The following is a 27199-nucleotide window of genomic DNA, read 5'->3' as shown; positions in this document are numbered from 1 at the left end:
GTTAGCCAGGCATGTTTTGTGTGCGCAGACAGCATAAGGCTAAAGCTGGGTGAATAACGGGCAACTTAGCTCACCTGTCAGCTACATATTGCTGGCAACGTCTAGTGCCACATCCCAATTCAGTTTCATTAGCATATAATGATGATTGCATTATTTATCAATACTCCTCTCAAAGCTTTGTAACTCCCTATATATGGTTTTTCCCCTCTAGGTTTTATGCAGTTTAAAATTAACTTAAATTTTGAGGTTCCTAATGGTACACTTATTTTCTGTTAAAACTGTGGAAAACTGTACTTGATTTCATATATAAAGTAACCAATTATTAATTATTATGCTTATTGCATACCAACCAGTTTTTTTTTTCTTTTGAATGTAAGTACTCTACTGAAAATAAGTACAGTCTAATACAGTGTAGATTACATGATATTGTTCAGTTGGGATTGCGTTATACAAACCCTAACTCAATATTTTCAGTTCATAATAATTATGATGATAAACATAATGCTCTATGATCTGTTTTTCTACTTACATAATATGTATGCTGGCAGTCACAAGACTCAGTTGGATTCATGGCTTGGCATTCAGTTGAATGTAATTTTTTTTTTGCAGTGAGTACAGAGATTAAACTCGAAAATGGGCTCCTCATGCTCATTCTAAATAATAGCAGGAGGAAGGAAGGGTTTTGCTTTAAGTGGAAAGGGATAGTCACTCCTTGCAGTTTAAGCACTGAATCAGATAGAGACAGCTGCAGAGGCAAGATATGCATTGCAAAAACAGATCAATTGGAATCAGTCCCATCCAAACGAAATTACATCACTCAATAACCTTCTTTTCAAGCCATTGAAGTCTTCTGGCCCAAATTTCTCTTGTCAAGTCACTGAGTTTTGCCAATGATTAAAGTATCTTGAAATTGCTTCGATAACATCAGGGACCTTGTTGTGACAAGGTCTGTAAAGGCAGTCATTTAAAAGAGAAAGCTGGGTTTCATGTAGGGTATTGAGCGTATTGACTGTGTATTTTTCATGCGTTCTCAGAAGCTGGTATTCACAAAGACAGTACAGAATGAAGGAAAATGACATATCCTATACAAAAGATTAAATAAAGTATTGGTATCATAAATATGAAATGGTTTCAGTTTTCCTCTGAAGTCGTTTGAAAATGTGTTCTTGTTTTGAAGTGGGCATAGAAGTACTTGAAGAACAGAATTCTGTCAGTCAAGACAGTCAACATGTATATACAGTGACTGGCACTAAATGTTGTTGTTTATGTTACCATAAATACTAAGTTACTAAGACAAAGCAGGGCTCTTCTGTTCCTTTGGTACCTCAGATGCTGTCCTGCAGATGACTTTTTTACAGGCTAATCAGTGTGTATATTAACAGATAGAAATCTTTAACTGTTCAGGAAGCATTTATTCATATTTATAACTTGATCAATGCTGAGAAAATTGAAGTAATTAGCAATGTCTAGAATCATTGCTTATCATTGTTTGTGGGGTCTGATTTGGGGCTTTTTTCCCCTCTAAAGAGCTCATTCGCTTAATAGAGCTGCTGGGTACAGATGAATTTCTGAGATGAGATAGCGTGAATTTTAAAAATGCATATTACTTAGCATCTTTACCTTGTGAAAGTTAGTCGCAAATACCCCAAATTCCTCTTCAGCCTTAGCAGACTTAACCTGGTGGGAGAGTCCTAATTTTTCAGAGTTGCTAAGGTACACTAAAGCAGCTTCTTGCCTTCAGACCCTTGAAGATAAACTGATTTTACATTGTAGTTGAAAATGTATTTTTACTTGTGCCCAGTTAGCAGCCAGAAACATTGCCCTTACAACAGCCATTTAACCTGATGAAGGCAAGTATTAAAATGGCTAAAAAAGAACCAGGATCAAAACTGCTGACATAAGCATTAAGTTTGTCTGTGATTTGCCATTTTCTGAGTCTGTTACATAAATGAAGAGTAAAAAGTATTGAAATAACTTGTGGGGTTTCTTGTCCTATAGTCTTTTGAAAACGAAATGTGCACATAGATCTTAGACACCTTCCCTTTACATAATATTTACTTCAATGAGGAAACAGATGACAACCATGTGTGGTAAGGGATGAGGGAGGTTGGTGTGTTTCTTCCTCTTTGTACCAAAATTTGAAGGAAAGTGCTTTTATAATTACTTTTTTTCCTGGATTGAAGGAGAGCTGGGAGAGAACAACTCTTCTAAAGGACCAAATATGCAATTGAGAACCTTCCTGTTTAAAACATCTATTATGGCATTATCTGTGATGCTTTTTTCTTTATTAATATTTGTTGGAAGGCTGTTCAGTTTTGCTCGCCCTTATTTCAGATTTTTGTGCTCACTAAATCCTTTTCCTAAGTTAGGCTATAAATATAAGTTCAGCTATTGCAGACAAATCTGAGTACTTCAGTCAGTATAAATTTGAATGGATGTACAGGAATGGGAGCAGTTCCTGGTTGAGGAGGTGCTGGTAGATGGTGTGTAGGCACGGAAGAAGAGCAGAAGGAGACTAGAGCAGGAGAAATGTCATCAGTGTGAGTGGTCTCAGGGCAGTAGTCAGTTATCAGATGAGTTTGCTGTTGTGTTACAGTAATACAATTAACTACAATAATTACAAGCTATTGTATTTATATATTCATATTCCTTTGTCTTTTAACAATATTTAACTAGCTAGAACAAAAAAAAATTCAATTGTTTAAATAAAGCCAGTAGTGATTCCTTAATTAATAATACTTCAAACATGACAGGGGTGAAGATAACCCTAGAACGTGTAAAATAAATGATGTCAAGTTAAATTCTTAATAGAATAGAAATGGAAAAATTGACCAAATATTTTAAAAATAATTTCCTTTTAATATATGAGTAAACATTCTAATATCCTTTAAATTTCTTGATATGTTGTTACCAATAAAAATGTAATACACAGAAATATTACAGGAATAACTAGTTCAGGTGTAGGTTACTTACACTTCCTACTTGATGTCTGTGTTTCTACAGCCTTACCTGAAGTGCTACAAAATATTAGGATCTTTTCTCAGTAGTTACAGGTTTCCTCTGAGATCCTTGTTTGTACTTAATTACTTTTATTTGTGAGCTTATGAAAATGTAACTGATTATTTTATTGGTTCAGCGGTGAAGCTGTTTTTTTATATAAAAACATGTTTACATGGATAAAATTTTTATATAAAATAATTTATAAATATAAATTTATATGTAAGTACAGTTATATGTAGTCATACATACATGTATATGTGTGTGTATACACATACTCACATACACATTTACTCATTTTTTCTGGTGACCTGACTGAAATGGTGCAGTTGTAGCTACTGACGTTGCTGTGAGAGGGTAGAGGTGGCACAGAGACCTTCATTTTACCTTGATTTTTTCTGATGCTACCCTTTAAGCTTCTGCATTTCAGTGTACACCCATGTCAGCCTCACCCACTGAAGCTGTCAGAGCAAAACAAGTTGCACTCAGTAAGAGAAGGAGATTGTAATGAGATGACTATGAAGAGTATTTGTCTTGCAGCTAAGCTTTTCTTCAGTTTTCTTTAAAAGTTCAAAATTGCACTGTAGATTGCAGTTCAAGACACCCAATTTATAATTTCAATCATGTCTCAAATAAGAGATGAAGTGAGAATTGGGAGTGGATCTTCATATGGTACTTCTTCTTAGAAGTACCCTCTAATTCTTAGACTCCAAATCCATATAATCAAAACTAAAATTCCGTTGCTAAGATTTTTTGTTTGAACATGTGGCAACAAGATGGCTCCTCTTCATCAAACTGTTATATTTTATCAAAGTATGACAGCAGTTTCTTTTTTTATTTACAATATACTTAAATACATTTAAAATTAAAAAAACACCAAACAACAAACCTCCAAATGTAGTGATGGAGACTTTTTATTGGTCTTTCGTTCAAAATGTATCTGCTCAGCTTAAAGACAACGTAGATGTTTTCCTAATTAAAATCTCACAATGCTCTAAGATACATTAATTTGCTGTATGGCAAGTACTTTAAAGAGTTTAAATTCATAGAATCAGCACTTTAAAATTGTATTGATTTTTTAAAAAGTGATCTTGAAAAGTGTGTATGTTATGAGTGTCAAAAGACAGGAAGTATGAGTAGGAAAAGAAAAAGTTGTGAAGGCTTTGGAATTACTGGGTCAAAGACATTTTTTCGGAAGTGACTATAGTCTTTTATGTGCTGAATCATTACAATGCATTTTGAAAGAAACCATCCCTTACTTAGTCCTTCCTAAACCCTAAGACTTGTTTTCTTTCAAGTGCTATTCTATAAAACAAGCATTTTTTAACATTATAACATACCCATGTTTGTGCTTGTAGTCGTTCTCATAGCTGTATTTCTGTGGGTTGCAAATCTGAGTAAAATGCTAGCTTCACAATCAAGCCTACTTCTATTAAATTGTTGCTTTCATGATTAAAAAAAGAAAATTAACTTCTCTGTCTTGTGGTGGACTGCTTTTGTTCTTTGAGCTGTATTGAGAAAAAGTTATAAGAGTTATAAGGATACTATACTAAACTCAGTTTAATGTTTTGACACTCGGAGACTCTTGAAAATTTGGTGTGGGTGTCTAAGTATTTGAGCATAAACATTGCTTAAATTTAGTGTGATGTTAAAATGTTTCATAAGACAGAGGAGAGCTGCTATGATCTTTCAATGTTAATATTTTTTTCTTATCACTTTACTGTGTAGATACCCTTCATGAGACACAACTCTGCCACAACTCATCCTCGGAGGCAATCGTGGAAACGTTTTATAATAGGATTTTTAAATGTGGATAAAGCTCTCAATAGAATACCTAAAGTAAAGGAGAACAGCTACCTTGTCTCAACTATAAGCTTATTATGACAAAACATTGAGTTTGCTTGTCAGGCGTGGATAGAATGTAATTGATTGGTTTGTTATTTGGACTGACAAGGTAGTTAATTTGCCTGCATTTTTTTGCACTATTCAGGAACACTTTGTATGTGCATCGTTGAAAAATCCCGGATAAATGTCTTGTCAGGATTGTCCTATTAAGTAATGTCTCTTTCCCCTGTGCTTCGTTGGCAAATGATGTTGTACAATGCTTGGATTCATTGAAGAGTGACAGAAGCCTGTGGGACTTAAATATTGTGTGTTCCTCTATGGTGATACTGAAAGAAATAAGCAATGGTTTGCCATCTGCCTGCCACTCTACTTATTTACAGTTTAATAACAACATTTCTATATAGAACACTGTGTTGTACATAGACCTTACTGTAAAAAGGATTGTTTCCTAAAAAAAAAATAAATGTTCAGTGATAATGAGACCTGTAAAACACTTGAGACTTACTATTCTGAAGGAATAGTTTTGCCATGGAAAAATTGATTTTATGCTTATTAGTATGAACTAATTGTTTCTGACTCCAGACACTTGAGTGAACAGAACTATACCTATACTTCCGTCTGAAAATTTTTTTAAAAATAAGAAAAAATGGAGTATGTGCAGGCATTTGTTTCATTTGGCTTACCTCTCTGGCAGTGTTCAGTACAAGCTTATCTCCTCCCAATACAAACATGAAATTGTTTTGTAAGTTGGGGAAGGAATGAAGAATTGATCACACAGCGTGACAGCTGAGATCTTCGTCTCCATCCGTATATATCCTGGTAGATGCACACATAGTATTTGATCTTCAAATGGTACAGATCCAGTTCTTAAATCTACAGTATCAGAGTGTTGACATCTTCATCGTTTTCATCTTGAACTTGCTTGGAAAAACTCTGCTCAAATGCAATCAGACTTGTAACTTTATGACCTATAATCTTTGAATTTCTTGAGATATGGTGGGATTTGTCATCTATCGAGGCACGTTTCCATTTGAAAGTATTTTTTAAAATTTAAAAATTAAATGCTGTAATAAGTAATAGGAAAATATCCAAATTTATGTGTACTTATCTACGAGTCTTATCTTACCAGGGCATTTCATGTTTGAATATTATATTAAATAAAAGTACCCTGATGTCTTACACGTCGTTTCATTTTAAAAGGGGGTGGGAGAATCTCAGAGTTAAGATTTTTGTTGGAACTATCAGAAATGATTATCATTCTGTTTTGGCAAATACATACAAAGACACCTTAAAAATAAAGAGATTTGCACTAGGAAGTAGACACTAATGCAGGAATTTGATCTTTGAGGATTCGTGAATCCTTTCTAGGAAGAAAAGACCCAGATTTATTGACCACTTGTGCAGTATCCTGAAAGTAAAAGGTTGTGTCCAAATACTGTGTAAGCAAAGGGGGAAAAAATGTTTGCCCATACATCATGCTGTGTTTATTAAAAAAAAAAAAGGAAAAAGTAATTTTTACTGTTATTTATGATCGTTTATTAAACAAAAACAGTCTAGGTATTGAGGATAGGAGAGAATGATAAATGTGGCTTATCTTGGCTTTAGTAGGACTTTCAAAATAATTCTGTATGTGACAGTCCTTTAAATAAGTTAGAGGTTCTGTTAATTAAGCTGCAATAAAATATGTAGCTGATTGGGAAAGTAAACCAGCTACCATGGACTCACTGTCAGATGATACTCTGCTCACTGGGTTCCAGTCAAACTCTCCTGGATTCAGTATTACAATATTTTTGTTAATTTTTGCTTTAGCATATTAGGTATGAAATAAAGTATTTGGTTACATTTGCAGGTGATGACAGTAAGATGTGAGGAAGTACAGTGTTAGAATTTAAAAGAAATTTTGAGAAAGCATTCAGAAAAGTATGCAGTGCTGAAAGAAAAAGGTAGATCACTTTTGATTGGGTGATTATGATATCAGGAGTGACTACAGAAAAAAAATACCGTGGGGGATTCTGGATCACAGATCGCAGAACATTGATCAAACTGATCAAACCTGATACATACAGAGAGGGGTGTTTCATTTAACACATTGAGGTACTCCTGAATGTTCAGAAGACCAGTATCTCACCCTTTGAAAAGTCTCAGCTAGCATCCTGTCCACTTTGGTAAAAACCAGGGAAGGTCTAAAGCAAACTGAACTGGACGATAAGAAGACTACAGGAGACATGAACAAAAATAGCTTAAAATAGTAATATTTCTTTAATTTAGTGAAGGTAGGAAATCTGTTAAAAAAGCTCAATTAATATAAAAATTTTTAAAAAGGATTTGCTACAAAGAAGGAAAAAAAAAATTTCTTCAAAGTTGATCAGACCAAAAATAAGCTACATTGTATCAAGATGATTTAGCCGACAGAAAGGTTTTTTCTAATAATAAGAATACTTGTACTAGAGTTGCTTGTTAGGGAACTTCTGTAGTCTCTGCTATTGGAGGATATTAAGGAAATGCATGTTAAATACTGTTTCAAGTATTGTTGATATTTTCCTGGGCATGCTTGAAAACCTTAGTTGAATTCCTGCTGTATTTTTTATGTTTTTCCCCAGTACAGATTACTTGTAAAATTTTGTTCTGTCTCTCTCTCTCTCTCCTCCATACCATTAGGTTGAAAGCCAGATGCTAACACTTGATGTTTCACCTTTTGAAAGGTGTTTGATGGCAATATTCAAAACTATAATGGGCTTTTCTAGTAGTTCATAAACAGTACACCATTCAGTAGAGTAAATAATCTGAACACCTGAGAGTGGCGCTATAGATGCAATCATGTATTACTAGAATATAACAAATGCGGCATTTGGTAATAGGTCCTTAAATTTTACACTTTTCAGTTTGTCAAAGGACTTTTTCAGTGTCTGTAATTGGTGTAGCATTCCTTTAATGCATTGTCTATTTATTGTCTTTGAGTCATTGTCTTCGCAGAAATTCTTAGTTTAAACATTAAAACACTGTAAATAGAAGTTCTATACAGTAGCTGTATATTAACAAAAGCAAACACATCTGAAGGAGTGTTCGTAACATTCTATTCCACTTGTATATGTGGGCTATTAATGAATTTTGCAAACTAATTTCACAAGGCCATGTGTTGTGTGGTTTTGCAGTACTGAGAGAGAGAAAAGTTAATTTCTTGCTGAAAGAAAGCTGTTCGCATACAGGTATAGTAAATAAAGGTTTTTTTTCAGCATTCTTAGAATTCATTTTGTACATGGAAACTTAAGTTTCATAAACCAAATTATTTGCAGGCCATTCAGAAAAAATCTTGGTTACATAAGAATGACATACAATGATAGCCCTTTCAGATTCTTCCTTACCCATGAATAATCAGTGTTAGGTTTTTGGATATAAGACGGGGTTTGATTTGGTATTAAAATAATAATTTTAATCAGTTCAGTCAGTTAGGTGGCAGTTTTGGGTTTAGCATAATAAATTTAACTACACAGATGTCTGCCCAGATTAATGCTTGCTTGCTTTCTTTTGCTGTTTTGTGGTATAATTGAGTTTTGGTTTTTTGGGGGTTTTTTTTGGTTTTTTGTTTGTTTGTTTTTTGATCCCCTTGAGATTGGACAGAAATTTAAGTAAACAGGAGATCAGACCATTTCCTATATCCAGAAGCACTTAGATACCTTATCATGGAACTACTCCTAGTTGAAGATCAGTAAGCTCATCATGCTTTGTCAGGCTGTGTGTCCATCTTGCCATACACGGTCTTCATCAGCAGTAGGTAGATATAAAAACCAAAATGCAATAATCATCCCTCATCTGGTATAGTCTCTCACCTTTCAGCAATAGCCATGGCCTCTCTCTTCCAGACATAACAGAAGAGAGTGATAGTCTAACTTGTCATCTCCCATCATAAACTATGTAAATAAGAGATGTCGTTTTGTGTACTTGCATTGTACCTGGCATAATAAAAATTAGAAAGTGACTTTTTTACTTAGTGTAACACCATAGCATTATCCTTCCCAGAAAAGAGTATTTATATACCTATAAAAGAGTATCTATATACCTAAATCAAAATTATGAAAATTGTGAAAATATTAGAATCCAGAAGTCTCCGAAGGACATCTGTTAGAGCCACCCACTCAATGCATGCCTGACTGCAAAGTTAGATCTAACTTTGAAATTGGATGAAGTTCCTGACAGTTTAATGTGGGTGAACTTTTAGCATCTGTGAAGATAGAGAGCCTTTCAGGATAACAAATACCTGTGTACTTCAGTATCTTTCAGGATAACAAGTACCTGTGTACCTGGATGAAGTAACATACTTGGGCTATATCCTGGTCTTCTAATCAACCATTTATGCATATACAGTCACATAAGAATTTTAGTGCAGAAATGTGTCACACTCCTGGTGGTAAAGTCACCTAAAGCTTGACTGGCCTATGTGAGAAGGCTTCTTAAAACTGTTCTGTACAACAGAAACTGCAAGATAACAACTGATTTTTAGTTGTTAGGCCATTTATAGGCAAGGGAGAAAGTGCAGCAATCAGGAAAGGGAGAACCAACTTTTTCTGTTTTATACCTAATAGAGTACTATTATTTTGTCAATTTTTTGTCTAAAAACAAAGGAGTAGATAAGAATCTAGGTCTTACATTTCAGAGTCTAAATATAGTACTTATCACTTCTGGTTTGTGTTTGACTGTGACATATCACAGCAAAATGAAAGTAATTTGTTTTGGAATTAATTGGGCAGAATTGAAGAGTTTTGGTATGGAATGGTAGAGTAAGATACAAAGCCATACCTTCACTTATTTTCACTTTGTTTCAAGAAATGTCAAGCAAAAGATGAGTATTATCCTTATATTCTATAATGAAAACATGCTATGGTTTTGGGCTCCTCCCTCAATAACTAGAATAAATGTACTTTTTGGACAGCATTAATAACAGTGCGCTAAATAGAGGACTATACATTTATTTCACAATTGGATCTTAAATTATACTGTTTAAATGAGGGCACAGGAAAGGGACTTCATTGATGTGACATGTAAGAGTTGCTGCTGCAACCCACCACACAGTGTTCATTCCTGGCATCCAGAATTTATCACTCCTGTGGTCTCGTTGCAGCAAGGTGTCACAGGAGCACTCCTCAGCTGCTCCAGGCTGAAGGTCATTAGTTTTGTTTCTAGAGTTTGAATTCACTTGAGCTACATTGATTTACCACGGGTGTTTGGGAATGCTTATGTGCTCCTTTCTGTTGTATATCGTCCAGCTTCTAATAGGAAACCAACTGACTGACTTACACTGCCATGCCTGGTTTTAAGTTGCTCATCTGAAATCAAGAATGTGCTGCAATTTAAAATGAACCCAAAATCATGCCTACATCTGTTTGCAGTTCTGGAGTGACTCAGCACTTGGACACTGAGGGATTAAAGGGGAGAGAGATCAGGGTCTGAGAAGAAACCTCTGTTCCTCAGATGTCTCTTCCTAGGGTGCTAAGAGCCTTTAGTCAGAAATGGGGTCCAAAACAAGCCAGCAAAGGATGATGCTTATCAGTAGTTAAACCTGCGCAGGTGCTAGAGTAGCCATTATGTTATATGCCTTCAGCAAGTGGGTGTGTGTACATGCATCCCACTGCAGTTCCCTTGGAGTTTAAAATTCTGGATTAGCTTCCTTCTAATTTTTTTCTGACTAATTCTGAGTTTGTCGTAGTAAGGCTTATATGACAAATTCTCTACTTCTAATGGTGAGATATGTATCAATGTTTTATATCTTTTTTTTCCATTAAAGTAAATCTTCCTAAGCTGTTGTGACAAATGGGGAGCAGTATATATATCTTGCAATTTTGTATTTTGTTCACCATGTTACCTCTTGGCACGACACTGCAGGCGGTGTGCAATGATGCGTACATAAGTGAGATTTTTCTGTAGTCTCTGAAGCATATTTGGAAAGTTGTATTTAAAGATTAGCTTATTAATGTTGTGTTTCAGGGACATGTAGGTAATTACTTTTACAGCTATAGATGGGTGATGCTGTCTCGTGAATGCAAAATAGGTTTCCTCACTCTGGCTGAATCAGCTCTTTGTGGTTTTCGATGCTATTAACCAGTGACTTACAAATGTGCCAGTGACGGGCGGGTTTTGCATTCACTACTCCTCTGTAAAAGCACAGGTCTTTTTCCCCAGTGCTTGCAGGAAGACTTCTGCAGGCCAACTGATAAGACTCCCTCCTGTGCAGGTAGATGCAATGTAATGAAATTGGATGTGTGTGCTGAGCTTTGTAAATAAAATGAGATTGACCCCAGCCATTATCTCATTTATCTCATTTACATTGTAAAATCAGTATCTGCACTATTGATTAGAGCATAATTAGTTAATTATGAACACGATAGGGCTTGAGCACAGCCAGCTGTACTGCTAAGAAAACTAATAAAAACAATCCAAGGGCAAGAGCAGATGGAGATCACTCTATTAAAGAACAAAGCAAAAGTATTTCAGGTATTGAAATCCCTAATCAGACTTCCTTGCTGTGAAGATGCAGCTGACCATTCTATACTAATTTAAGCAAAAAATGTTTGTTTGGGGTTTTTTAAACTTTTTTCTTATCATAACTTCTTCAGAATTCACCTTTCTTCTTCACACTCCATTTTCTCCGTATTTAGTGGGCATGTATCTATCCTCATTAATTGCTGGAATGAGGAACACAGTGATTTTTAATTTTGATGCATAAAGTAATTTCAGGCTTGTTATAACAGTGATAGTAAGCAATTACCTGTCAGCTAGAGGTAATTTAGGAGGTTAGGTTAGCTTGTCTTTGTGTGGAGCTCTGCTTTTATTTCCAAAAACAGCAGCTAACCAGGCTGCTGAAGATGGCCTGCCACTTAATGGCTTTTGTAAATCATGTGCTTCACCACAAAAATAGTTATCCACAAATAGCAGCAAGATAAAATATTTGCTAGTTTAAATTTGAATGTGTGACCTTGAATGCACAAGGATAAAAATTTCAACAGCCGGTTATATGGAGGAATTGGCTTCTTTCCCTTTCCCCCCTGCCCATCCCAACAGTTTTGTTTGTCCTATTAAGCCATCTTCAGGATGGAAGCATGATTCTTGTAAATGATGGTGCCACATGACTCCTTTGGTCTGTAAGTGCCTGGAATGTGATGGGTGTGTGAGTGCATTTACTCACAGGCTGTGAGACTGGCAGCGTGACATCTTTTGTGACCCAACAATTTTATTCTCTATAACTAAGTCAAAAATACACTGTATTTTGTGTCACTTTCTCATTTTCTGAATGTGACAGTGGGATTTCTATCATTTTTATGTTGCTAGACAAAAGAACACAGCTAATAGTATACACTTGAGGGATTAATCTTGTTTTATTAGTGCCATTTTAACTTAGCTGCAATGTTTGCTTTTGGAATTAGGAATTAAGAATACCTTTTTTTTTTTTTACTGTGGTGTGTGTAAGCTTCACATTTTGTCCCCAGTCAGTCTCAGCAGACGATGATTGCCAGACAGCTAGAGCATCATCTTTAACCAAGGTACAGTAGTGGTATTCATCCATTTTCCCAGCATCATGCTCTGGGAACTTGAAATCAGTGAATTTCTGTTTTCCAGTACAGAATTCATATTCCAGTAAAAAGCAGTAGGAAGGAAGCATTTAAAAATATTTGGTGTACTTAGTCTTTTATCACCATGCAGCTTTTTATGTTTTGATATCTGAAGATACTCATTTGCATTTCCTCAGCTGTGCAGATGAGGATAGAAATTATTAGTATCTGAAAACCTTCAGATGGATATTTTTAATTCATTCTAGGAAAATGCAAATTTTCTTCTACCAAACTAAACACTCTGAAGTGATAAAGATTGATGACAATAAATATTAAAAACATTGCACTTTAGAATGGTGCCTCAAGATCCATATTTAATTTCACAATGTCGTGGCTATTTCAACCCCGCTCTGCAAACTTCCTCGGCAAACTTTGAGGAAACATGGCTGAAAGTGCAGTCAGGAAATACCACATTCTGGATAAAAAATGGTAAAAATGTAAGAGATGCCAAAGAGTAATTTTAAAGAGGAAACATTTTCTTTTGAACATAGAAATATATAAAGCAATTACTTCATAAAAAAATAAATTAAATCTAAATTGACACTGTTTAAATCAGATGTAGATTTTAGGATTAAACTCTGAAAATACTCTAAGTCAGTCAGAAATAGTATGTTTCTTTATTTTCTTAAGAGGATCCTTAAGTTTACGTGAAGGGAATTCTGATAAGCACTGCTCAAGTGCAAGCCCTTACATGCATAAGATTCCAGATATAGAAATAGGTTAGTAAAAATATACTCCTTTACAGATGAGAACATTGAGGGTCAGAGGAGGCTTAATCTTTTGCTGAAGGTCACATACACTGTTGGGATTTAGGAGTGTGACCTATCCCATCTCCCATTCTCAACCTTTTTATTATTTTAATAGACCTTTCACAGGAAATAAAACTACATGTATTTCTGATTTTAAGTAATATATTTCAACATTAGAACTCCTCTGTCTTTAAAAATTGAGGATGGTTTTCTATTTTAAGTGTTTGCTTTGTGTGGAGTTAGATTGAGTCACCACTAAACAATCCTAAGGATATATATTGCATATCTCATTTTGTATACCTCATATTGTATATCTCATTTTAAAAAAAATTATCAAAACCATGTCAGTCCAGTGTTGAATCCTGTGGATAGTCAGATTATTGCTTTTAATTTCTGTTACATGCCATACCCTTACCAGTGCTCATGTGTTACCTGTGGCTGCTAGCAAGCCCAGCCTTGGCAGCAAGGACAAAGTATTCACTGAAGTTAAACAATCATAATTGAAAACAGTTACTTGTTTTTATTGGGAGACTAATCCTTGGGGCAGCCACATGAACATTTTGTTCTATTAATGCAGCAGTATGTGCTGTTAGTTGAATCCTCTTCCTGTGATGCACAGTCTGTTCTGTTGATAAACAGAATGTTACGTTCCTCTGTCTTTGATCTGATGATGCCTGTGCCATGCTATTACTGCAATTTTTGGACATTTTTGTGTTTGCACATACCATAGAGGAAAAATTGAGTGGCCAGGAAAGAAGAGAAAGAGAGTGGGGGGAGAATTTCTTTTAAAATTTTGATTTTTAAACATATACTCTTTCCTATTTTTCAATCATTTACATTGGCTTTAATTCAGAGTTTAAGACTGTGTAATGAAGAGACTGTTGCAAGGTAAATTTGAAGAAAGCTTTCCTTTTCATACAAAGGAATACAGGGGGATATGCAAATAAAGAGAAATTCAGTAGGGTATATGAAAACCTCTATAATTTGTTTTGAAAAAATCTCTTTCTCATTTTGAGCCTATTATTCTGATTTAAAAATCCCTTCATGAAACACTTGTTCTACTGTAGTATTTTTTCTATTTGTGGTACATTAAAAGTAGGTTAACAATAAATATGCTGTATATTTTGAGCTTTTTGTGTGGACTATGCATAGTGCAAAACACTAATGAAAGGTTTATTAAAGAAGAATATAAATTTGTTGTGTATACACAAAGCACTTTTATAAGTGAAAGATCACAGTGAAATCCTTTTAATGTCCTTTCCAGAAAATTCAGTGTGAATGAGAAAATATTTTGTACATTTGTTTATCAACCACATAGTCCTGGTGTAAAAAATGTAATTCATCACTGGAAATTCTACTTGAGTTATTTAATATGTGGGTGAATTTTTCACAGCTTTTCTTGAAAAACAACATGTGCAAAACTACTTAAAACTATGAAAAATAGATATTGTCACTGTCTAAAAAAAGTTAAAATCTCTGGGAAAGAAAAGGCAGTGAATGTCACTGAATTATCTAAAAATGTAAGCAATTTTTTTCATTCATTTGCAAGTCTTTGAAATGTTGTCATTTATATAAGATGATGACAAAGGTGATATATGAGTGTCTGCATCAGGATATTCCAGATTAAGTAGAACCTATTGAAGTGGCTGTTTAAAATTACCCCTGATAGAAAATAGATTTTCTTTATTATGATAATGGATCAGGAAATCTTCTGCTGAGAATTGCAGGGAAGCTCAGTCTAAAATAGTACAGAAGTACCATTTAATATAAATATGTATTTTGTATTTCTCTTGCAGGTGTGATGAATGCAGGCTTTGCTACCATTTTGGCTGTCTAGACCCTCCCTTGAAAAAATCTCCTAAACAGACTGGCTATGGATGGATTTGTCAGGAATGTGACTCTACGTCCTCCAAAGTAAGTTAATGCACCCTAAAAATAGTTGAAGTATTCTGGTTTTCAGTGTTTTACTTAATGTATGGAGTTTTTTATGAAATGCTGTGCATAGGTTTGTTCTGGTAGAAGGTCATAAAATAAAGATTTCCAATTCTCTTCAAAATAAGTACTAAAAAATCCAGAGTGTATGCAAAATGGAAATCTTCTTAGTCAGTAAAGAAAATTTTACCATGCTAGTTAAATGCTTGTTTTTGATGTGCTGTCTGTGAGAAAGGTGTGAGTACAGATACTGTATCAGCATTGGTGATATTGACAAGAAAAAGTATTTCAGGAGTCCTACAGAATACAAACCTCTAAGGACAGAGAAAATGCATGTGTTCTCTAAACAAAGGAAGGTGATTTGAATTACTAAATCTTTTTCTTTCACTGAAAATTCATATGAAGGTTATCAATACCTTATATTGATTGGCATGCCTTGTTCAAATATAACATTGTAAAACTAGATTTTTGACATGGATTAGCTCTTTAATAATACTAAAAGTAATAGTATTCTTTTATGGTACTGACTTTTCAAAAAATAAAGATTTTGATTCTTTGTTTGTCTGCACAGAAGCTCCTTTAGCACTGGCATTCTTTTCTGTCATCACCATAATCTCTGAAGAAACACTTTCCAATTTATTTCTTAAGTGTATTTATACATCTCATAAGCGTATACATGCATCTGATTCCTCAGTGTAAAAACAAGAGTATTCGAAAAGTCTTCAAGATTTTTTATGTTGCTGTGACTTTGTTTGTATTTCACAGAATCTTTTACCTAGTAAGTGCCTTGGTATTTGGATACACAGGGACACAGCTGTGATGAGATGTTCTCATATGTTACTTGTCAGCATACTTGGATACCTAAACTCTGTTATGCATTTACTTTTAAGATTGGCACATACAGTCTGTTCAGGGAGTGGTGTCATTTTTTGGCTTGCTAGTGTCCCTTTTCCAATTGCAAAAATATGTTATTCAGTTTCCCCCTGGGGGATTAATCAAATTGTTCTTTTGTAAGGAGGTAGGGAGACAGACACAGGAAATTAGCTGTCCACTACAGTTTGGACATCAAGCAATCTTTCTGGAATACCACTTACATGCAAGAGACATTCCAGGAGTGAATTAAAACTGTTATTGAATTTCTGTCACCTGCTTTAACTAAAATGGGGTCCTGATAACATGAGTTAAAATCTTGTGTCTCTTGTATTCTTGATTTGCAAGTAAACAGAAAAATCCAAAGATTTGTAGTTTCTAGTTGTGTTTTTCTGGAGATTAGTACATCGTGTATCAGGTACAAATTTTTAGCTACTTTATGAGTTAAATTAATTATGATGGATTTCACTTCTTGCAGGGTGTGTGTTAATTTTAAGGTGTGTTGAAAACTAGAATGTTTTAAAGAGTAAACAAAATTTTTCAGTAGAATGATTGCACATTTTGTGTTAATCAGTGATTATTACAAATTTTAAAAATGTTCTTGTGTCTGATTTTCATTCATAAAGATTTTTAATGAGTAAATCTAAGTAAAGTCTCTTGCACTTTAAGTACAGACAAGTGGAATTGGATTTGAGTGAATATGTGATGAATATGAAAGATACTGAAAAAATTGTCTTATGGGGACTCCTTGTGGTTTTGTTTAGTCAGTTTCATGTAGCTTTTCTAGAAAGCTGTGCAGGGAAATTACTCTGATAAAGCTGTATTGCCCTATATGTTCCCCAAAGCCTTTTTTGGTAGCTTTTTTCTGTTTTATACTATGCAGTGTAATAAATTCAAAAAATATTATATCAAATTAAACTCCTTTCAGCCATAATGTGGGCCTATTTTTTAAAGGATTAGGGCTTTGTCTTGTACTCCATAATTTTCAAATTCTTTGTTCTACATGGCTTTAGGATTGTGTATTGTATATCTGTGATTTTTTACAGCCAGGAGGAGCTGATATGATAAGGCTTTTTCTACCCCTCCTCAGAGGGGGTGTTCTCTCAAGTGTTCTGAGCTTCCTGGAGCTCAGAAGTGAAGAAGTGTAGAGAAAGTTGGGTCATATCCTGCACTCTGCCTGACCTCTGGATGAATTGCAAGCCTGAGCTAATGATGATTTCAGTCTCTCAGTCACTCACTGCATCCCATTTTTGATGTGTCACAGGGAAGTTACTAGTATAGATTATAGCAGCAAAATGGGATTGAATTTTCTGCTTTGGCCAAGGAAACTATTGTTTAGTTCTCATTCTTTTGACTTTGTTCTTCTGTTTTGGTTCAGTTTAAATCACTTATAATACACATTTTAAAATTCCCTATCAATATATCTTCATTAGCACTATAGGGCCTTGAAAAGAATTGGTAGGTAAATGACACTGTTTCAATGACAAGAGAGGTCATAGTGCTGAGCTTATAAGGGCTGTTAGTTTTTACTTCTAATTATGAAATTCAATTTTAGATTTTCAGGAAAAGTTGGATTCTGCTGACAGCAAATAATCCTATTTTATTTTCAGATTTTGCCAAGCACTTGCAGGTGTCAGCAGTACAAGGCATGTAATTTAGCAGTAATAAACATGTGATTTAAATTGTTATCTAGGACAGACATTGGACATACTACTTCCATTTGCTCATCCTAGTTGCAGGACTCTCCAGCTATTGTGTCAGTTTTTCCACCAGTGTAGCATATTCCCATATTACTCTGCCTGTCAAATAATAGACAGACAGTGACTTTGCTGTAGGGCATGAGGGCAACAGCTTCTCTGCTGGTAATACTTGCTGTCACTTCTTTGGAATGGGTGATGCTCACTACTAAGGTCTGACAAGCTCTCTCATCTCAAAAACATTGTAGATTTTGTTATATCACATGAAAGCTGCAATAAACTTATAGGGTCTCCATATCTATAACATTGTCCATTCACCCTGTGAAGGGATTACAGTGCACTTTCAGGACTGCCAAACAGCCCTGGAAATCATTATTTTCCTGGTATTTTTTATTAGTGGTATTCAGGCTTAACGTAGACACTTGTTTCAACTTGTTTTAGTCGAATTTAAGATAAATAGAACGTAAACCAAATAATTCAATATCATGACATGGTAATATTTGGTAAGAATAAATGTGGTGTGACCATTTTTTCAATTATATACAATAAGGTCTTACTATGAGGTCTCTTTATTATTAGATGTGGGCTTCTTTCTATTGCCTTCCAGTGAAAAAATACGGTTTGAAATATCTCCTTCAATTTTAAACTTTAGCAAGGACCAAGGCAGTAAGGAATTTAATCATATTATCATGGTGGTTACACTGACCATGCTAGTTAAGTTTCTGTCTGCTCATCTTTGCATGTAATCTGTTTTGCAAAACATTGCAGAGTGTATGTGTCAGGTCATTATTTGAGTGCTGCAGGATCAGCTGCCTCATCTCTAGACTTCTGTTTTTTTTATTTCATTTCTTTACTGTACTGCATTTTTTCAGTGGAAATAAATTGTCAGTATACATGTCAGCACGGAATTCTCATCTAAACCCCTCAGGAAATATTTTCTAGATCTGCAAATACACAACACACCAACCCTGGCAAGTAATCTATTTTTGTACACATTTTGTGTTCAGAAGAAATCATGGATGATTTTGCTTATTAGCCAGATACAAGCATTTCTTTGGGTATATTTTGCTTTCACACAGTGAATATGCAAATGTATTTGGACACTGTAATATTACATTATTAAATGTTTGAAATAATATTTTAAATTTAAAAGAATTTTTAATATGTAATATGTATTTCAAACCTTTAACTTTGATCAGATTAAAAGAAGAAGTGCACAGTTCAATTCCTGTAGTCCATGGAATTTTATTCTAATTAGAAACAAAGTTGGTGATTAAGAAAGTCTGTGAGGAGTGCAGAAGTGTTGGATCTACTCCTGCATTGTGCAGATGGCAATCTTGTTTATGGAATTTTATCTTTTTCACTATGACTTTTCTCCAAACATGGGAAGCATTTCCTCACACATGTAGTTTCACACAAGTGTGTTGAAAATTAAACAATGAACCCAAAGATGTAACGTTAGCCTCCCAAAATTTAGGAAATACGAAAGTTGCGGTGGCATGCAGTGCTTTAAGTGCTTTTTTGGCTATGTGTGACTTTGCAGCCTTTAATCACTTCATGCTATGATTTTTTAATTTTCTTTCATAAGACCCCTGCCTTTTCTTATTTAGCTGTTGGGGGTCACTAAAAGGGATTAATTTGGGTTGAGAATTAGGAGAAAGTCTGTCTTTAAGGTTTGCAAGGCATGAGAACTAAAGCAATCATCTCAGAACTGGGGAAAAAAAGGAGTTTGACCTTATGTTTGGAGTAGTTGAGTTGTTACCAACAAATTGATTTTTATCTTTGTCTCACCTCAGAGCTGCTGTGAGTGCTAGGCAAAATTAACATTTTCAGATGTTTAGTAATTTTTTCTCCTCATTTACTCTTGCCCAACTTGGATCCCTTGGCCCAACCTGGAAAAATGCTGAATTCTCTGAGCTGAAGTGGGAGACAGTGCGTATGTATACACAAGAAAACCCTATTTGAATGAAACAGATGAGGTTGGCATGTAGTAGTAATGTAGTGCTTAATCTTGCCCTAAATGTGTTTTACATGTGCTTATTTTATCATTCAATACAATGCAATTTTACATAGCTATGTCTAAAATACATTTTAAAAAATATGGAAAAAAATTTATACAGGTCTTTTGAATTAATTCAGACTTGCTTCAGTTACCTATTCTGACAAAGGATGGCTCTCGTTTCGTCCCCTTAAATCACAGAGATTGTTGCACCTTCTTTTGAGGACAGAACATAGAAGCAAATGTACTGCCATCATGGAACCCAGCATTGCAGCTGAAAAATGATAAAAGAATACTCTTAATAAATCTGCTTGCTACTTCAAGCAGAACATAATGTAATGGGAAAAAAAGGTTCAGTTTCTATGCAACATTTTTCAGCCAGAATTTAGGAGTATTTTAAGGTAGTTTACAGAAAAATTACATAGTGGAATTCACTAACTGTATTTGTCTTCTACAGATGTGAATATTATGATCTATGTTTTGATGTGGTCATAAAGAATGATAGAGTTAGACATTTTTGTGTTTATTTATATATTTTAAAGTTTCTTGAGGAGAGTTTAACTAACACTTTGGTTTCTTGTGTGACATAGAAAGAAAGATGTTTTTTAACATAGCAACTGGATAATATTTGATTATTTTGAAGTCATTGTTGTCTTCCTAGGTTTGTGAGGAGCAGTAAAACATTGTCACTGGAGTGATTTCCTTAAAATTCAACAAGAGAAAATAAACCAAATCTGTAAGGCCATATGAAAATTTAACAAGTCCTTACACCACTTACGTCCTGTTTTAAGAACTTAGCACAGAAATGGATTTCACTACCAAGATGGTTAAAAAAGAAGGGTGAACTTTTAGTGTATTGCAATATCACCTGGCTGAAGTATTGCCAAATGTGTTTTAATATTTGCTTCCCAGGTATCATATTTTAAAAAAATGAGTTGGCACAGCCTCTGTTATTTTCTGGCAAACAGGTACAATACATCTATGTAATGAATAATTTATACCATAAAATGTTCCAAAAATAATCAGCCTTGAAATTAACTTAAGTTGGGACTTGATTTATGAATAGTGAATAAGTTAGTTGGTAGTAAATCCCCAAATTAATCCAAAAACTCAGATGCACTTAGTTGGCAGAAGATTCCCATAGTCTAGGTGGGAGGCTTAGGTTTTAATAAAAAAAATGGTTAAGCACTGGAAAGTAGTTGTGGAACAGATGGTTACTTTTAGTATTTTAATTCTTCTCTCCATCAAAATCAATTTTAACAGTTCAAATATTTCCTGGTGCTGACTGCCAGATCCTCATCATGGGCTTCTAGTGCTTGTACTTTTTGGGTGCAGCTTAACTGTATTAAAAAGATGGCCAGGAAATGAAAAATAGAATATAGCATTGTCTTTCACATGAAAAATATTGTCTGAAAAAGTCTCTCTTTGAAAGATGATAGTGCAGCTAATACCAGCCAGATGTTTAAAGAATGAAGAAATTTGAATATAGGGCTATTTTTTAAAATGTATCATTGTTGTTTCAAATGCAAAACCAAAATTCTGATTCTGAAAGATAACACTGGGATAGATCAAAAAAGTAATGTAAAAATAAATTGCCAATTAGTACTGCAAAGTAAAATGCTTTTTTTTTTTTTTTTTATTTTTTTTTATTAAACTTTGACAAAAAAACCCAGCAGTTAAAATAAACCTGCTAAGAGTCTCTTTTCCCCATGGTATGTTCTTAGAAAATTGAGATTTAAATATGCACTGCAGTTTTAAATTACACTTTTTTGTAAAAAACAAACAAACAAACAAAAAAAACCAAAAAGAAAAGAGCCATTTTAATGGCACTTGGTCCAAAATTTTTTTTGTTTACAAGTTTGTTTTCTTCCCCCTATTTTTTGTTATGCAGAAGAAGGAACAAATTCCTTGCTGCTTACCTTCATTTGCTCTTTTCATAAACAACCCAGCAATACAGAGTTTTCTCCAAAGCTGAAACTTTGCACAATGTTCTTTGTTTTGGTGTGAGACCAGTAGTTCTTCACAAGCTGCTCCATCCAGCTTGTGTCCCTCTCCACAGCGTGCAGTCCTTCAGGGTCAGACTGCTCCAGTGGCTTCCTAAGTCCTGCCAGCACACCTGCTCCAGAGTGGGCTCCTCTCTCCATGGGGACACAGCTCCTGCCAGAAGCCTGATCCAACACAGGCTTCCCACAGGATCACAGCCTTCTTTGGGCATCCAGCTGCTCTGGGGTGGGGCTCCTCCATGGGCTGCAGGTGGATCTCTGCATCCCTGTGACCCTCCCCGGGCTGTGGGTGGGTCTCTGCATCCCTGTGACCCACCATGGGCTGCAGGGCACAGCTGCCTCGCCATGGCCAGCACCATGGGCTGCAGGGGAATCCAGCTCTGGCACCTGGAGCACCTCCTGCCCCTCGTTCTGCACGGACTTTGGTGTCTGCAGAGCTGTTCTTCTCACTCCTTTCTCCAGGTGCTGTTGTGCAGGTTTTTCCTGCTTAAGTATATTATCCTTGAGTACATTATCCATGTTGCTGATGGGCCCAGCCTTGCCCAGCAGTGGGTCCCTCTTGGAGCCAGGTGGCGTTGGCTCCATCAGATGGAGGAGAAGCTTCTGGCAGCTTCTCACAGAAGGCAATCCTGTAGCCCTCTGCCCTGCTGCCAAAACCTTACTACACAAACACAATACAAAAATGAAGCAAATTTATTTTTATGAGGCTTTGTATTACACAAATCAAATTATGACTGAGGTAGTTCTACTTTTCAAAAGTTGTCTTGATCATTTTGCTTTGTTGTGATGAAAAATACGTTACTGAAGTAAAAAGCTGGATGGCTGAAATTAGAAACAAACTTGTTCATTAACTATTGCTTTGGTTAAAATACACATCTAAGTCCAATTGCCAGTGGAACATTTAAGAGATACCTTATTAATATATTACTGGAAACAAATCATAAACAGTGTAGAGGTTGTACATTTTTAATGCATGTAATCTAAACATACACGATCTAATATTTAAATGACTAAAGCTCTAGTTTATGTATAATAAATATTACTTACTTTAAGGCAGTGGATAAGGAAGCAAAATCACTTCATGGGCAGCTGTTCAAAATGCTGCTACTACTCTGTACCTTCTCTAGGTTATGCTTCTGAGAAAATCTGCTTACAGTTATGGTTTATCTGGGTAATAGCTTTGCTGCTGAATCGTGACTTATTCTTCCTAAGCCATGACAAAATGAAATTACAGCCTACGTGGCCTGTTGCTGTAGTACTGAGTGGCAAGAAATCTCTGCTGGGAGCCAGCTGCAGTTGGGAAAAATCTAGAAATCACCTAGTGTCATGATTGAAATAAAGCCACCAAATGTGGTTTTATGCTAACGCAGCGTGAGAGAATAAAAAAACAAAAGCAGTTTTTGAACTCTGAGCAGCACAGCACAACAAGGAAGATTTTATACATCTTCTTTGGTGTGCACCTGTGCATATTCTCAAAGAATGTGAGAAGGTTGAAAGAGGAGTGTATAGGAACTTCCTATAAACCTTGTTTATTTTGTCCTTCCTATGTGTATAGGAAGGACAAAATAAACAAGGTTACTTGCACCTTACAGAACTGCAGGCTTTCTCTTTCTTGCTTGTGAAATTTGATTCCTAGATATGTACAATATTGGGAAACATTGTGACAGTGAATTTTGCATATTGAAGATGCTATATTGAAATGTAAAAGACAGGAAATACTGTTTTTAATGCAAATTCTCTGCATTTTACATTCCTTTTCAAGCGAAGTCGCAAAAGATACGTATGTGTCACGGTTGCTTCATGGTAGCTTCCAAAGAATCATAGCTTGCAACACTGATGTACATTCAGATTTACTTTGTCAATCCAGTTTTCTTCCTACTTCTAGAGTTCCTAAAATAAGGAGCTCTTTGGGTATTGATAATTAGGGACTTCATGCTGACAGTGGAGCCATAAACAAATTTAGTAATAAATTGTAATTGATCATCACTACTTTCAGTTAATAATCAGTTTGGAAATTTAGATTGTTATACTTAGTTAGTAGAATGTGTTGAATTTGGTGATGTCTGGAAAAAAAGTATGAATAAAAAGCTTGTAACTGACTTGAATTTTTAAACCTTTTGGGTCTTGATTAAATTATTGGGTTACATGAGATAGGCTTCCAGGAGAGCAGTATTAAAAAAAACCCCACATTTCCATTGTGAGTAATCTTGTTTGATTTGAATATTCATCAAGAATTAAGTAGTCAGCAGGAGATTGCAAGGTGTGTGCTTTGCAATGACATAAACAGGGACTCCTGATGTGCAAAGGTATGTCTGGAGGCTGGTGGCATCCTGTTGCACCCTAATGTTGCAAACTTCTGTTCTGTTTCTTCCAGATTTCTGAGATAAATTTCTTAACCTAGGAATATATTTCTTGTCTTATGTTTTACATAGAACTAGAAGGTATGTAATTAAAGAAGAATTATATATTTTAATTCCTCATTAGTCCAGCTTTATTACCTTGCAAATTATTTTAGCATATCACCTGTAATCATATTCTATATGACAGAAGAAGACTTAGATCTTTAATTGTTAGTCTGTGTATAAGATTTGAACACATTATCATAGTTACTCAATTAAGTGCTTATGTTTACTCTCAAGGTTGATTTTATTTTCAAGTCTTTCGAAGAAATGTAGCCATATATGTCACTTTAAGTAATGTGTCACTCATCAGTATGAATTGGTAATGCTACCTGGGCAAAATCTAATCATATTGAACAAGGAAAGAGAAAAGTGAGGGGGAAAACCAAAAAAAGGGCCATTTTTTTAAGTGCTAGGTAAGCAATGGATTTTAGTACAGTCAAGATTTGCTTTTCGTCATCATGTTAGATAGTGGAAGTGAGGTTCAGTTGCCATTCTCAAACAGAAATTCTCTTACTGGTAGCCACATTTAATCACATTTCCCAGAAGACAGCTGGATATTGCCAATTTGTGCTGTGTCAGCCACTTTCTCTGCAAAGGAGTGTCTCATCACTTGGATTTTAGCATTCTGTAGCAGAAAAGTTCCATCCTCGTAAAATTGGCTCAGCAGATAGCTTGTGTGGCAATATAACTGCAACAGCATTACAATCAGTTCTACCAAGAAAATGCACAACTATTATAAGGAATTTTAAGATGGCTTTTGAAAAGATTTTCACAAAACCTTTAAAATGTATAGTGCATTGTTAAATTCTAGTAGCAATTAAGTTTATCTTAGATTTTTTAGTAAATGTGGCTTTCGTAACCGTTGAAAATTATTATCTGGTTCAGTGGTTTGAAACATCTTTGTGCATGTTTGAAAACTCTTAAGTATATTTCAGCTGTGACAAACATTACCAAAAATTTTATATGTGGAAAACCTTGGAATCTGTAGATATCAATTTTTTTTCTAGCTACTAATCTCAGGAAGACAGAAAGGCAGATGGTATCCTTTCAGATGTGATATAAATAGCCAAAGAAAAGTGTCAAAAAGAAGATAAAATAGCCAGATAACTCCATACCTATGGAAGGTACCACAAGTGTACTTTGAGTGAGTTAAATCACATCACATACTTATTTTTGGAAATAGAAGGGTGTCAGCAGAGTGATACAGTCATTGACATAATGAATATTAAATCTGTAACCAGTCCAATGCAATAAATAAGGATACATAGGAGGTACTAATATTTATAAGCACATTTTGTATCACATGAATATGCATTTGCCCTACCACATTCTCCTACTGCATAATATTTCCACTGCTTTTTTAGTTTAAAGTATTGCACAAAACAAGAATTGCAGAACACAATGCTGTTATAAAAACTTTGTTTTGTAACTTTCTGGTGGTAAGAAATTTCTTGAAGGTCTTTAAAATGTTTGTTTTCATGCAATGATAACTTCAAGAATCTTAACATTTAAAGATAATTATGAGAAAAGATTGAGATTTGGGGGCTGTAGTCTATTAATCTGTTAATAATTCTCTCACTGAATGAGCTATTGACCTGTGATTGTTCATGTGCTTTCCGGGTATAGCATAAACAGAGACTCAAGAGCTCCTTTAAATAAAAATAGTAAAATAGTCAGAAGACAATAGATATGCTGGCTAATAGACAAAGAATCATTTTACCCACTGACTCATCCCTCCATGCAAAACAACCTGCTTCAACTAAAGAACAGTAAAATGGTTTAGGCATTCCCTTGGGGATATTATTTTGAACCCTCTTAAGAAGAGGAGGAGGGAAGTGAGCTGAGATATTCCCTATGATATGGAATGTGTTCACAAGTTAATTCAGGGCAGCAGTCAAACCATTGTCTGAAAATAAGGCATAAAATATGTCTGTCTTTCTTATGTTTTCTCTTTTAATTTGGGAAAAATTAAAATGGAAAAAAGGGGATAGTTCTTAAACCCCAGAGAGCTTCCAGTGAATCTCAGGAGAAGGAAGAGGGACTGTTGATGATCCAGGGTAACACTGCTGAACTCTGAATAAAGCTGATAATTAAAATACTCTGTTATTTTGGAAAATCCTATTACTAGATTAAATGGTCCTACCTTCTGGTATGCTGACTTTGATGGATTTTATTTTGGTTAAGGTCAGAAATGCATTTTTGAAAAGAATCACCCAGTTGCCACCAGTGGGTCTGCTTTGTTTCATATTATGGAGTAGTTTTAGGAGTGTGCAAAGTGAGTTTCTGTCAAGGGGCACTAAAGCCTAGGATGTATTCTGACTGCTAATGGGCATGCTGTCTCCATGACCAAACTAGCTGTATCTTTGAAATATGTGTTCTGCATCTGGCTGGTCCTCAACACCACCTGCTTTGCTCTAAAGAGCTGCTCCTGTCACACCACAGTTTCCTGGTATTGAAGGTATATTTGTGTTTCAGTTTCGTCTACTAAGAGAGGTGTTTTATTCCTATTTTGATAAGAAAATTTGTGGGAATCTTGTATTAGTAGTCTCAAGATCAAAAGCCCAAAAATTAATACACAGATCTATATTGCTAGAGTATCAAATTTCATCATTTGTCCATTTGTATAAGCACTGTGTGCTTTTAACTGAAAGCATCTGATCTGCAGTGAAAAGGAACCATATTTAAAAGTAAGGGACTTGCTGTGTTTTCTAGTACAGATGAGAAAAAAAAGGATTTTTGTCTGGTAGGAGTAATCTCTAGGAAAAAAACACCACAGGGAAAAATATAAATATGCTTCTAGGAACGAGGCAGTAAAGTTGACATTTTGTGTGAATTTAGCTTCATCATTCCATGTATCGTTTGCAGTGTTCTTAATTAGGGAGGAATGAGGAATTTCCAGGCCTTTATGAGGGTACTTTAAAGCTGCAGCAGTAGTTGTAACCTTTCAATTCCTATGAGCTCAGCAAAAGATGGCTGATTAATGTCACATCTTAAACTGTGTCAACTGGGCTGTTCATTCCCTTTTTTAGTAAACATCCCATTGTCAGGGCAGCTATGTGCCATCAAAAATACCCTACTGTTTTAGCTGGCTACTTTAATTAATA

General features: G+C 35.1%; 1 protein-coding gene across 2 annotated transcripts in view; it reads left to right on the top strand.

The window, feature by feature from the left end:
* The window catches only part of PHF14 (PHD finger protein 14), a 161663-nt gene that overhangs the window by 91092 nt on the left and 43372 nt on the right, over window positions 1–27199 (top strand). For both annotated transcript variants that reach the window (XM_031066749.1, XM_031066751.1), the window contains exon 16: window positions 14989–15106. In XM_031066749.1, the coding sequence (XP_030922609.1) occupies window positions 14989–15106 (118 nt within the window). The remainder of the gene's footprint in view (window positions 1–14988; window positions 15107–27199) is intronic.

Source organism: Geospiza fortis, unplaced genomic scaffold (assembly GCF_000277835.1).
Source record: "Geospiza fortis unplaced genomic scaffold, GeoFor_1.0 scaffold138, whole genome shotgun sequence".
In the NCBI taxonomy this organism is placed as follows: Eukaryota; Metazoa; Chordata; class Aves; order Passeriformes; family Thraupidae; genus Geospiza; species Geospiza fortis.
Note: the sequence above shows the minus strand (reverse complement) of the source record. Positions and strands in the feature narration are given on the sequence as shown.